This window comes from Doryrhamphus excisus, linkage group LG13 (assembly GCF_037039965.1).
Source record: "Doryrhamphus excisus strain RoL-2023G ecotype Guam linkage group LG13, RoL_Dexc_Guam_v1.1, whole genome shotgun sequence".
Taxonomy (NCBI): Eukaryota; Metazoa; Chordata; class Actinopteri; order Syngnathiformes; family Syngnathidae; genus Doryrhamphus; species Doryrhamphus excisus.
Window position 1 is genome coordinate 2,171,190 of NC_136369.1, and position 14,866 is coordinate 2,186,055.

A 14,866-nucleotide genomic window follows, 5' to 3' on the forward strand; every position below is an offset into this window, starting at 1 on the left:
ACATATATCGGATGTATTGGTTAAGATATGCAATAATTTCAAACTTGAACGTAAGCTGTGATCGCTTGATTGTTGTGCCGAAAATGCGAGTGTGAATCTTACTCTGTGTGTGCGCGTAAAGGTCGTGTCGAATCTGACGTTGCGAAATGTAATTTGTGTTTACATTGCAGTGACCGATACCATGGCAGCCACAAAAGCCGCTAAAGAACAGAAATACGACAGGCAGCTCAGGTATTGAAATTGTGATTTATATCGTACCTGCTGCGAAACTATGTTTGTGTCGTATTGGATTGTATGTCAATGTCCATAAAAGCAATGGTAATAGGGAAGGCTAACATAAAGTCGCTAGCTTTTGCTGCTTTGCTACGTATGCTAGCTTTCAAATAGCATCGGTAGCAACAACAGTTGTGCAATGACTACCTTGTTTTTGCTTTCCGACCATCTCACAAATGTGTTGACTGACAATTAAACCAGTTTTATAGTACTCTTTCACCTGCTAACTCAACATATTAGCTGTTCACAGTTATGGGTTCGAATTAATCACCAGACACAGCAGACCACATCTTGTGTGTGTGTTTTGTTTACACAGGTTATGGGGTGACCATGGTCAAGAAGCTCTTGAGAATGCTCATGTGTGTCTTATCAATGCTACAGCAACTGGGACAGAGATACTCAAAAACCTTGTGCTTCCTGGTAAATAAATGATCTGCATAAATGATCTTGATGTTTAAATCCAGCAAGTAATAAAGGGGTTTCCTTTGAATAACCTGAATGTCATCATCAGGCATTGGAGCTTTCACCATAGTTGATGGAAACACAGTTTCTGGGGAAGATGTCGGAAACAAGTAAAACATGTTTTGTTATTTTGTTCCGTTAGAATTATTATTTTGTCTTTTTCACCACTGTGCTATCGTGTCTTGCAGTTTTTTCCTGAGCAGCAACAGCATCGGCAAGGTACACATAGGATGAATATATGCATTTATGTTTACGTATGCACTTGCATTAGTTTGAATTTATTTAATAATTTGTTTTAGAATAGAGCACAGGCTGCCACAGAGCTGCTCCAAGAACTGAACAATGATGTATCGGGTAACTTTGTTGAGGAGGTTGGTGGTGTTTGTTTATTTGTTTGTTTAGATTTCAACCGTGACAACAAATTCAGATGTACAACACATGCTCTAGCACAAAGCTGATTGATACTGTATGTATTTTGACCATGACTCTGTTCTCTGTTGTGTTTATTTATAGAGTCCTGACATGCTACTGGATAACAATCCAGAGTTCTTCCATAGATTTACCATCGTTATCGGTGTGCAGTTGCCTGAAAGGTATTTAAAATGTAGTATTGTTTACACATTTTTATATAGTATGCACTGAAGTTGTAATAGAAACTGATAATATCCCTTTTTTTTTTTAACCAAGTCTTTTTTTCTGAAATCCAATAGCACATGTTTAAGGCTAGGTTCAGTTCTGTGGAGTGCATCGGTACCTTTCTTGCTTTGTAAAACATATGGCCTTATTGGCTACATGAGGCTTGTGGTGCAGGAGCACACAGGTTAGTAGCCTTTGGTTGTTTTGCATGAACACATTGCACCACTGTGGCTTGCATTTTAGATTCATATGATGTACATTTGACTAATCTACACAGTGATCGAGTCACACCCCGACAATGCTTTGGAGGACCTGAGGTTAGACCAGCCCTTTGCTGAATTCCAGAAGCACATTCAGTCCTATGACCTTGACAGCATGGATAAAAAGGTGTATATCTTGTATGTATGTAGCGATTATTGGCTCAGTAGATAATAATCTTTCTATTTTCTCTATAGGATCACAGTCACACACCTTGGATTGTCATTGTTGCTAAATACCTTGAAAAATGGCTCAGTGAGGTATAGTAAAATTTGTCAAGTGTTATGTAACTGAAAGGCATATCAGCACTAAGCAATTAAATGTAATTCACCTTTTTAGAATGACTCTCAGCCCCCCAGAAATTACAAGGAGAAAGAGGCCTTCAGACAAATTATTCGGGAAGGTATGTATGGGTACTTTTTAAAAAATTGTTAAGTTAAATATAATATTCACACCATGCGACTCATTCTGTTCCATGCCAGGTACCCTGAAGAATGAGAATGGTGTCCCAGAGGATGAGGAAAACTTTGAGGAAGCCATTAAGAATGTCAATACTGCTTTAAATCCTACCAAGGTGCGAGTTTTCATCTCATAGTGCAAGTGCTACACTGGTTGTATTTTTGTTATGAATTGTCCCTGGAGTCTTATCTATTGGTTCTTCTTTGTTTCTGCAGATCCCTAGTGGCGTTAAAGACCTATTCAATAATGATCAGTGTAACAACATAACATCACAGGTTTTGGGCTTTACGCTTGATCAATAAAATATACACATATTCCTGTGTGACATTGAGCAAAATGCTTACATTCTGTTGGTATTTTTTTTTAATACAGACTACATCCTTCTGGGTGATGCTGCGAGCTGTGAGGGAGTTTGTACACAATGAAGGCCAAGGCAGTCTACCTGTGCGGGGGACCATACCAGATATGATTGCAGACTCGCAGAAGTTTATCAAACTTCAGAATGTGTAAGAACATATATATTTAGAAAAGTAACAGGAAAGTAAACATGTTAATAACAGGGCAAACATTTAATTACTAGATATGAAGCTTGTTTATGTCCTTTCAATTTAAGTCTCCACTGTTTACAGTTCCTCTCAAGCGAGATAATTTCATATCTTGTACAACAGCGCCCCCTACTGGCAATTAAAGCTAACCTCATAGCATTGCCATCACTATTAATTTACAAAACAAAACTGCAAAATACTATTATTCTGTGTGTGTCTTTTGCATGTTTTATTGTGTCTGCAGTGTCAGATGTTTGTATTTTCTCACAGTTACCGGGAAAAGGCCCTGCAGGATGCAGAAACTGTTGCCGGATATGTTGAAAGTCTGATGCAGTCTGTTGGAAAGGTATGCTGTGAAACTATGCACTATTGAAGGTTTAATACTCTACTGATGACTACTGTACTGTACTAAACTTACTCTCTTAGTTTCAACTGTTTCCCATAAAAGCAACAGTAATCCCTGGTTGCTGCACCTAATACTATACAGTACATCAGGGGTCGGGAACCTTTTTGGCAAAGAGAGCCATGAAGGCCAGATATTTTAAAATGTGTATCTGTGAGAGCCATATAAATTTTTTTAAACATTGAATACAATAAAATGTGTGCTTTTTTATGTAACACCAACAGTTTTAGATAATGGGCTCTAATTACGTAGACCTGGCACACTACCCCACACCAATGGGGTGTGGCCAGCACACTTTCGTGAGCAGCGCAGTGTCTAATAATAAATCAAATACTTGTTGCCATTAATACAACTTCTGCTGCTGCATAGTTTTGCACCATACTCCGTAGACGTATTTCATTCTTTTGGCCATCTTTGTCAGAAGGCTTGGTTCTGCAGCTTTAGCTATTTGACTAAAGGAGGAAAGTTTACATTTACATGTTTTTTTGACATCTCAATGACCGAGGTAGACTACAGCATTACCCAGTAATAATCAAGTTTTGGTGTTTGACCTGGAAAATATCATCAGGAAAGATAGATATGGTTGGCCGTATTGCAGCAGAATATAGATGGACAAATTAAAATGCATAAGAAAGTTGTTGATTTTGAATATTATTTTTAACAGTCATTTCTGTGATGGTTTACTTTAAAATGTTAGCAAAAATACATTTTTATTGTGGTAAGAAATGCTTGAGAGCCAGATACAGTCATCAAAAGAGCCCTACCTGGCTCCCGAGCCATAGGTTCCCTACCTCTGCAGTACATGCTTGTGGTGACACCGATTAAAAACATATACGGGGTGATGGAGTGACCCCATTGGGAGTGGATGATTCCATTGTGCCGTCTGAGTACTCTGGCTTTCTTCCACTGTCCAAATACATATGTTTGGCCATAGGCTTGTATGGAAAGTGAATGGATGAATAAATGAATGACACAATGTTATTATAATGCATTAGATTCAAATGATGCCTTTTTTTTCCACCAGGCACCTGAAAGCATAACTGACAAAGACATCAGACTCTTCTGTAAGCAACTCATACATTATGTTGGAAATGTAATAATTTAATAACATAAATTCAGACAAAGCTACACAGTGTAAAAGTGGGATTGAGGTTAAGTCACCCAACTAAAGTAATTCTCCAAGTAGAACAAACCTCACAATGTCGCACAATTTTGCACATGACAGTGGTTGGTTGTTTCTTTTTAATTTGATTACTGCATAACTTATGTACAGGCAAGAATGCGTCCTTCCTTCGGGTGGTGCACTGCAGATCTTTAGCAGCAGAGCACAGTGTGGATTCAGTTAACAGAGATGAAATAAGTAAGCAACTCCTCGATGGTACCCATGTGCATCTTGCATTTTATTTTGCATTGTCTCTTACCAGAAAGCATGATAATATATTAACTATTGATGTACGACCCCAGCCTCGTGCATGGACAATCCTGATAGTGAGATGGTGTTCTACCTGATGCTTCGAGCTGTCGATCGCTTCTACCAACAGCACTCCCGCTACCCTGGTACTTCAGATATAACCCACTTAATCCTGTTTCGTAGAATAGTAGATACGGTATCAGTTTTATGTGTCACATGTTCCAGGAGTGTATAACTACCAAGTAGAAGAAGACATCAGCAAGCTGAAACTGTGCGTCACCAGCCTGCTGCAAGAGTACAACCTCAATGTCAACATTAAGGATGATTATGTACACGAGTTGTAAGTCCCTGTTACTGTTAATTATTCTTCTTCGCTGATTGACATTAATCTGCTTTTGTCGTTCCGGCTTTCAAATAACTTTTTTTTTTTTTTCCCAACTGCAGCTGTCGGTATGGTGCAGCAGAGCCGCATACAGTTGCTGCATTTATGGGAGGTAATACCAAAAACATACAGATTCACGGAATGTATAGTTTTGTCTGTTTCATTGTTATTTAATACATTGTGATTGTTCAGGCTCAGCTGCACAAGAAGCCATTAAGATCATCAGCCACCAGTTTGTGCCCTTCAACAACACTTTCATCTATAATGCCATGTCACAGACCTCTGCTACTTTACAGCTGTGAGGTACTCATTCTGACCTAATTTACAGACACAGCGAGAAGATGTAGCATTTATTAACAGATTGAATGGAAACTGTCAACTGTACATAAGTGCTTTTTTAAAATGCTTTTTGGGGATTCTTTTACTGTTAAACACGTGCACTTAAACTTAAATGTCAACCCGAACAAGTAGACAACATGAACCGGATGTAATCATGTAGAACCCACTGAGATGGATATTCAATATGGTTATTTAACAATATGGTCGTCCCTCATTATATTGCAGTTTGAGCATCACTTTGTCACTCTACAGCGTTTTTTCAAACAATTAATAAATGATCACTGTTTTCTGCTTGACTACAGCCTAATATTACTCATAAATGTGCAGATTTAAGCAAATTGGGTCAAATTAAGCATTTTCAAGCATAAAAATGGTAAAATGCACTGGAATACAAGTACAGTACAATCCATTAAAGGGGACCTATTATGCTTTTTATACTTTTCTGACCTATAAATGCAGTTAGAATGTTGTATTCTCATGTTATAAGATGCCAAAGTTTCAGATAATGAGGCTTGTGCATTTGGAAGTGATTGCGATGATTGAATATTGTGATGGCTCAAAACGCTCTGTTTCAAAAGGTGTGGTTCATAGTTTGGTCACACGCCCAAAGTGCTTCCTATCACAGTGGAGTGGGCAAATGCAGCTGGAATAGTTGCAGATTCTGCAAAATCTAAAACGTTTTCTGTGCTGGTTATTGTGTGTAGCTGCTCTATAGGAGACCACAACTCAATACAAAGGATTGAAGAATGAGCATAGTAGGTCAGTCCCCTTTATAACCACAACTTGTGGATGTAGTAGTCTACATTGGTCACTAAGGTGTCAGTAGTTGTCTTGAACAGCTGACTTTTATTGCAGGTTTATTGCACAATAATACTAACATCATTATATCATAACCCATAACAAGCTAAAAGTCAACTCTGCTCCCCCGTACAAGGTAAATTAAATGGCTGGCAAAGGTCTGCTTTTCACCAGTAGGTGGCACACTTTCATTGACTGCTCAGCATTCAGTTCAAAGTACATTGTTGCCTAACAGATTAGGTACAGTACAGTACACACTGAAATGTGACGCTAACAGCATTGTCATGAACACTTTGTCACACACTTTCTAACTTCATTAATCTGCTGGATCAGTTCCTTCTTTTATTCAGAGTTATTTCTGTAAGGGTTCATTGAACGCCGTATATGTCTCCATGGATTAAATCACACTTGATATATGTCATTGTTAAAACTTTATTTGCTTTGCTTATGCTTTATGTGCAATCTGCATTAAGAAGAAAAGCGTTCAAGCATTGTCATTTGACCAATGTAACCACACCCATTAATAAACAATGGGACAGCTATTGGCTTATCAAACATCAATATTTAAATATAGTATGTAAAATCCTTCATGTGTTGTATGGCCTTTTTAATTTAACACTTTTCTGCCATGGATTTATGGTAATGGTTTAATTTCATTTGAACATGCATCAGATCACATAATCAGTTCCCAGTTCCACATGTCCAAAAGGAGTAGGAAGAAGCAAAGCTTATTAAATCCTACCCCTCCATCTGGTACTGTTACATTTGTTCACTTCCTGCTTTCCATAATACAGTAATTTATGTATTACTTTCTGTTAATTTGCATCTAATTGAACATAACTGAAATTGGCTGTTTGCTTTCCATCGCTGCTACATTCATCATTTTTGTAATAATACAATTACATATGGATACTGCGGCTGGATAATGTAATTGTACATTTCTGTGCCAGAATAAATAGAATAATGAGGAGTCGGCTGTTTCTACATAAGCTAGCATTTGATTATCGTGAGGTGATTTACAAATATGGCAAAGTAGCTTACTACGTGATGTCAAAGCTAAATCAAATTGTAATCAAGTAAAACTGGAAGTTGAATGCCATTTTTAGAATCTAGAGATGCATTAAACGCATTTTTTCTTACAAATAACCTGCATATTATACATTGATTAAAAATAACCCTCTGAAAAGTGCTATGTATAGATAGGATTTTAAAAGAAAACTCAAAACTCTGACACGTCATCTGCATCATCTAAAGATCAGCCAAGAGGGTACTTGCCCTCCTAGCGTCTTTGATAGAAATCCAGCTCAATGCATATCTTAAAGCAGAGATCACACTGACAGGAAGTTCTTGTAAACTAGGGGTCTCAAACTCGCGGCCCGCGGGCCAAATGCGGCCCGCTAGAAGCTAGTTTGAGGCCCCCACCTTGATACCAAAGTTTAATGTTGAAATGTGTGTGCACACCGGACACAATTAACATGATTTTGCCCCGCCCATACTGTTACCCAACCCTGTTACCCCGCCCTGTTTTGCTTTGGATTAGCAATGAAGCTAAAGGCTTATGACGCTGGGTACAAATAAATGCAGGAAATGATTTGGAATAAAAGGGAAAATACACGTCAAGATAAAGCATCTCATCAAACATGTTGTTAAAGTTACAACGCTGCTCCCAGATGGAACTGAGTACAATGCTAACTTGCTAATTGGGTCAAATTATTAAGTTTCATTAATGTTCATGTTAAAGGTTAAATAACTGTTAATACTGTACATTTGAATCTGAAAAAATAATTTCTCTACCAACTGTATGTGGTTTCTTACCTTTTTCTTATATGCTGTTTTATTGTTATTTTACTTATTTATTACTGATTGATTGATTTATTGTCTTTATTCTTAATTTTTTTTTATCTTATTTTGTGTATAGAAAAATAAAAATTAAGATATTTGAGAACAGTGGAATGTTTTATCAGATATTTTGGCGTGGAAAACCGGAACCAAAGTACTGAAAAAGTGTAGGGTATAGCAGAAGCAAAAGCATTTTTCCAGTTTTTAATAAATGTGTTTTGTTTTTTTAAAAAAACCTGATGCGGCCCGGCTTCACTCAGAACCTAGCTCCGGTGGCCCCCAGGTAAATTGAGTTTGAGACCCCTGTTGTAAACAATAGTCATATTTGCTTGAAAGGCCGCAAAAATGTTCTTTTTTTTCATATGTATTATTAGTAAATGCTGTTTAATTACTTTGTATTGTTTGTTCTTGAGGGTACATTGTTGACAGATACTGTCACTAATAATTTGTTGTATTGGTATGATATGTTATGATATGATGTGATAGTGCTCCAGCATCCAGGGAAAAAAAAGTTAGGCCCCAAACAGATTCTTTCCGTTGTGCAGTACAGCCGCCGGATCCAGAACTGAACGAACCTAATGTGTGCCTACGACAGGATTTCAATCTTGCGGAATGCTTCAATGTGAACCTGGAATAACTTGACTTAAAATTGCTTTGGTTTTATTTTTTCACACTGTGTTGCTTCTGCACATTGTCAACATTTCATGGCTATGATGAGTCCTGTATTTATCTTCAAGCAGCAATAGAGGCCAGTGGATGTGTGTGCAGTGGCGGTGGGGCCATTAATGCAAAAAAAAAAAAATCAATCCGTAAATCAGAAGCACCGCCTGCAGAAGAACAACATGGCGGCCAATGAGTCTCACTGGTGGCTACAAGCAATAAAAAGAGAGGAAATGTAGGCGGGCAACATGAGTCAGCTGCAAACATAAAGGGAAATCGTGCAATAAAAGCGGTCTGCTTTACCTTCGCCTGAAGGACTAAAGACTCGAGTGTCAACGATTAAAAACTTGTTTCCTGATGGCTCATCGCTGCTACTTCGGACCATTCGCCTGGCTGTGGTCCAACTAGTTCAGCCCTCACCTCCTCATAAGACCCAGGCTGAATGGAAAGCGGCTTGCCAAAAGCAGAGCAGAATGTTCAGTGTTTGCCGGGAGACTGCAGGAGGCCAGCATACTTTAAACCTCTCAGGGGTCGACACAGGGCCTCTCCATTCTTCCTACAAACAGATGGAGCTGTGACACTGGAATGTGAAAGTACTATACACACAAACCTATATGGAAATGAACAAAATGCATTTTGCAGCAAACTAATCACAATAAAACTTTTAATTTGTACACTATGGTTGATTAGTGTATAATTAGGCTAAAATACCACAGCACATTGTTAAACCCAAAGTTAAGCCGCATGTCAGCAGCTGCACTTAAAAACAATGCAAGCTAGACAAAGTCTGAGGGTAGAGCAGCCTCAACATTCTTAATGGTTATATGCTTTCCAGATGCATTGTTAATGAGGTGACAGCAGACCATCCAATCCATGCATTGGCCTATAGAAATCAACTCCTTTATTCAGTTTATTATCATTGCAAAAAGTACATTACATTGACTGTGGTAATCAGATAGCAATGTTATACACATTCATTCATTCATTCATTTTCTACCGCTTTTTCCTCACGAGGTCTGTGCGATAACCATTCCACCTCCGTGCAGCCCCAAATCATGGTCTGTAATAGTTTATTTGCCGGACTTACTGAATTAGTTAGTTGGTTAAACTTCGTCAAAGAAAACCAGATGAGCAGCAAGACAGAGTGTATATGTGTGAATGAGAGGGACCCAAGTGGAAGAGTGAGGTTACAGGGAGAAGAGATACAGAAGGTAGAGAATTTTAAGTACCTGGGATCAACAGTTCAGAACAACGGAGATTGTGAAAAGGAGGTGAAGAAGTGTGTGCAGGCAGGATGGAACGGGTGGAGAAAAGTGTCAGTCGTGATGTGTGAGGTATACAAGGTATACAAAACTGTGGTGAGACCAGCCATGTTGTTCTAGAGACAGTGGCACTGAGGAAAAGACAGGAAGCAGAACTGGAGGTAGCAGAGATGAGGATGCTGAGGTTCTCATTGGGAGTGACCAGGATGGATAGGATCAAACTGGAGAGCTAGCGACCTAAACGGTAGCCTTCAAGTTATTTCCTTTAAACTTAAATAGCCAAAAACTTACCACTTCCACACGGATAGGGAGGATAACTATTAACAGTTATTTAACCTTTGACATGAACATTAATCAAACGTAATCATTTTTTCTGGGTACATGACACCATACAGCATCCATATCAAACTTGCGCGCATTGTTTAATGATAATAATGATAATAACAATAATAATATTACAATGATAATACAGTAAAGTCTCGTTATATCGATATTCTCGGGAGTCGGAAAAAATATCGATATAACCGGACTATCCATATATCCGATCCTGCGCCGAACTGCATTAAAAGTGGGCGGATCTTTGATATGGCATATAATTTTCTCCTTGAGTTCATGGATTGCGTATCTAGCATGCTTTTGTACTACAATACATTTTGTACTACAGTAAATAAAAATAAACTTACGCTGTAGTGATTACCGGTTACCGGGACATAATTCACCCCGGAACATAATTCACCCCGGAACTATTGATAGGGAAGGTGTTGCCACCCGGAGGGGTAGGCGCGAGGGACGGGTGTTTTCCGCTGTGTGTGCTGCACTCTGGTGGTGGAAGTGTGAAAAATAAAGTTGACTGGAAGCAGCCGTTCGCCGTGTTCTTTTTTGGTATTGAAATCCTTAAGCAAAGATTGATTTAAGCTGCTTTTGTATCGATATAAGCAGACCAAATTGGCTGGCGGGAGATGAAAAGGGCATCCTAGTAACCGGATTATCATAATAACCGTGTATCGTGCTAACGGAGCTAATTATATCATAAAAGACTAGAAATTTGCCGGGAAATGAAAATAGTATCGTAATAAGTAGTAATTCGTTATAACCGATATCGATATAATGAGACTTTACTGTAGTAACGGGAAAACATGAACATGATTATATCTTGCATAAAGGGGTAGACATTTATAAGCTTTTGCTTCAGCCTACTCCTTTTGGGCTTGTGATCAGATAGTTGAATACAAATGTAAATAATGGAAAGTTATATTTTGATTGATGTAAGAAATGCACTGTAATGTTTCATATATTTGCCCAAATAAAATAAAAAATAAAAAAAAAGATCTAGACTAAAGTGAGCTCTGAGGCTGGTATGACCACTAAGTTCCATGCATGTGTGTGTGTGTGTGTGTGTGTGTGTGTGTCAACCAGACAGACACACCAATGGCAATGTCAACATAACCTCCGACTATTCATCTGGATCCACGTTCTATTAGCAGCTACGCCTGCAGAGTCAAAAAGTCAGTATACCCAAGATGGGGTCAGAGGCACACTCCTCCCCGTAAGACCATGGTGTTGCATTACACCCACCCCAAACACATTCACACACACACACACACACACACACACGGACCATCATTCACATGTTCACACACTGTACACTCTCAGGGGATGTAAACACTCACAGCCACATTAGCCTGATAAATGGTACACACGTTGGTTCAGAAACATTCACGCAGCTGTCTTCTTTTTAATGCTCTGTTTACTTTGTATTTATTTTCTCGCATCCACCCGCTGTTCCCTTCTTACAGTCTGTTCATTTCTTTTCAGGGAAGTGCAGGAAATGAGTGAATGCCCTTTTAAAATAAGGAATGATATGGGAATCTATGGATTAGCTGTAATATTAATGATTAACCATAAAAACTGCTATATTGATTTATGGACCAATATTGTGTTATCAACAAAGAATTCTTGGAATATTTTTTCCTGAAAAATAAATCCAGGCTGCACGGTGTACTAGTGGTTAGCGTGCAGACCTCACAGCAAGGAAACCTGAGTTCAATTCCACCCTCTGCAATCTCTGTTTAGAGTTTGCATGTTCTCCCCGTGCATGTGTGGGTTTTCTCCGGGTACTCCGGTTTCCTCCCACATTCCAAAAACATGCTAGGTTAATTAGCCACTCCAAATTGTCCATAGGTATGAATGTGAGTGTGAATGGTTGTTTGTCTATATGTGCCCTGTGATTGGCTGGCGACCAGTCCAGGGTGTACCCCGCCTCTCGCCCAAAGACAGCTGGGATAGGCTCCAGCACCCCTGCACCCCTCGTGAGGATAAGCGGTAGAAAATGAATGAATGAATGAATAAATCCTCGTCCTGATTACAGTTGATTATCGGCACGTTGAATGTCAAACGAGCCTGCAATGTCCAGCTTCAGTAAGACCATCATTTTGAATAAATTATACATTTTCTTTAAAATCTGGATTTGCCAACATGCTTGAATGTGAGTGTATGCTTGCTTGCTCGGTTATAGAACCATTTACTTACATTCCCCAGGTTCCATTCTTATCTCTGTCGCCCCTCTCTGGCATTTGCCCAGTCACTGAGATCAGTCCAACACAGGCGGTGGGAATTCAATTTGAAAAATGCCTTTGAAAAACACTTAAGTAAAGTTTTATGATAATTCCATAACGCCTGCACATGTAATAAATCTCATTTGCATTGTTACTTTTAGGTTTATTAACATTGACATTACACTCTGGAATGACTCACTTGCATGTGTTATTCTTTTGTCTGGTCTCATTTTTCAAGAGCGGCATTAATGAAGACCACCTGTCTGTCGGGTGGAGTCCTGCCATTCAAACATGAAGACACAACTATGTCAACAATGTGAGCGTGTTTAAGGAAGTTCCAAATCGGGAGGAATCACATAATGGATATTGGTATTTTATTCCTTTTTTTATGCTGCTTGACCATGCAGAGAATGGATGAGATAATGTGTGTGTGTTGAGAGAGAGAGTGATGCGCTCCACATGGGAGTGTTTATGAAGAGGAGATGCTCAGGGTGAATTCCTCAGATAAGTGACACGATGTCTGTAGTAGATGAAAAGTAGCACAGCACCTCCCTATATGGAGAACTGTGGAAAAACCATAGCTCACAGAGGGCTTAGCCACTAAAAAGTGAGTAAGGATGTTTGAACTGCAAAAGCAGTAAATTCCAGTGTTTGTATTACACAATGTTGGATGTTAGAAAAGCAGTCAACAAACAGAACCCCTAAGGTCAAAGTCTATCAAACACATCACACACACTGGGTAAATCAGCTGCATATTAGGTACCGTTCACACCACAGCATTCTTTAGAGCAGGGGTCTCAAACTCAATTTACTTGGGGGCCACTGGAGCTAGGGTCTGGGCGAGACTGGGCTGCATCAGGTTTTCCAAAAAAAAAAAACAAAACAGAAAAATGAATAAACTTTGGTTTCGATTTTCTACAAGAAAAGCTCTGATAAAATATTCCACTGTTCTCAAATATCTTAATTTTTATTTTTCTATACACAAAATAAGATGAAAAATAAATAAACAAATCAAGAATAAAGTTATTTCCTTTAAACTTAAATAGCCAAAAACTTACCACTTCCACACGGATAGGGAGGATAACTATTAACAGTTATTTAACCTTTAACATGAACATTAATCAAACGTAATATTTTTTTCTGGGTACATGATACCATGCAGCATCCATATCAAACTTGCGCGGGCCGCACTATCATTAAACTTTCATATCAAGGCGGGGACCTCAAACTAGTGTCCTGCGGGCCACATTTGGCCCACGGGCCGCGTGTTTGAGACCCCTGTACAACATGTACAGTAAGCCACAAGCAGGACATTTCAGTTCAAGGACAATCTATTATCATCAAACCATCTTTTTAGTGTGACCATTTCTTCTCTGACCTTTCTAATGATTTTGTCTGTACTCCCTCCAGAACAAAAAGCAGTGGTATCATTTGCAAATAATACCAGCTTTAAGTCTTTCATAACTTTGGAGATATCATTGATGTACAAGTTGAACAACCAATTTTCAACAAAAGCTGATTGTACATGTGTACAATTACCATCAGTGTTTTTTTTGTGTACCTTCTTCTTAAGCCCATCTGATGGGGTCACGGCAAAGTCAGCAGGTATCCACACAGCACATTTATGAAGGATAACTCCTTGTTGTTGTTTTTTTGGAGCAACTTTTATTGAGAAGCTTTGTGGGAGGTTCAGTCGTTCCTCACATGTCTGGGCACACCGTCACGACAGTTCTTCAGCTCTCTCTCTCTCTCTCTCTCACTTCCTCTCGGCTTTCCACTGAACATCAGCTGAGTTTGCTTTTTTGGATAAGTAGTGCCATGGGAAGCAGTTTCTTCTTCGCCTCTGATATGTCAGTAGGAGTTTGGAGTGATGGAGCCTTGACCTGCTTTGCCTGATGTAGCATCACAAATTCAAAGCTAGGATCTCAGTCACATTCAGTGCTGAGTCACTGAGAAGAACCTACTTGGTATTGAGGCTCACGTTATTATGTTATTATTATTGTTGTTATTATTATTATTATTCATTCATTCATTTTCTACCGCTTTTTCCTCACGAGGGTCGCGGGGGTGCTGGAGCCTATCCCAGCTGTCTTTGGGCGAGAGGCAGGGTACACCCTGGACTGGTCTCCAGCCAACCACAGGGCACATATAGACAAACAACCATTCACACTCACATTCATACCTATGGACAATTTGGAGTCGCTAATTAACCTAGCATGTTTTTGGAATGTGGGAGGAAACCGGAGTACCCGGAGAAAACCCACGCATGCACGGGGAGAACATGCAAACTCCACACAGAGATGGCCGAGGGTGGAATTGAACCCTGGTCTCCTAGCTGTGAGGTCTGCACGCTAACCACTCGACCGCCGTGCCGCCTATTATTATTATTATTATTATTATTATTATTATTATTATTATTATTATTATTATTATTATTATTATTATTATTATTATTATTATTATTATTATTATTATTGGCCACTCCAAATTGTCCATAGGTATGAATGTGAGTGTGAATGGTTGTTTGTCTATATGTGCCCTGTGATTGGCTGGCGACCAGTCCAGGGTGTACCCCGCCTCTCGC

General features: G+C 39.1%; 1 protein-coding gene across 1 annotated transcript; it reads left to right on the forward strand.

Annotated features, from left to right (window-relative positions):
- Positions 1 to 92: 92 nt before the first annotated feature.
- Positions 93 to 8,825, forward strand: nae1 (nedd8 activating enzyme E1 subunit 1). The gene is made up of 20 exons (XM_058089335.2): positions 93 to 231; positions 590 to 693; positions 785 to 845; positions 924 to 954; positions 1,035 to 1,106; positions 1,249 to 1,328; positions 1,446 to 1,555; positions 1,649 to 1,758; positions 1,827 to 1,889; positions 1,969 to 2,032; positions 2,112 to 2,203; positions 2,304 to 2,363; positions 2,461 to 2,594; positions 2,904 to 2,979; positions 4,061 to 4,100; positions 4,310 to 4,396; positions 4,501 to 4,593; positions 4,673 to 4,787; positions 4,892 to 4,941; positions 5,022 to 8,825. The coding sequence occupies exons 1-20, from the start codon at positions 182 to 184 to the stop codon at positions 5,129 to 5,131; spliced, it is 1,602 nt and encodes a 533-aa protein (XP_057945318.1). The 5' UTR covers positions 93 to 181; the 3' UTR covers positions 5,132 to 8,825.
- Positions 8,826 to 14,866: the final 6,041 nt, after the last annotated feature.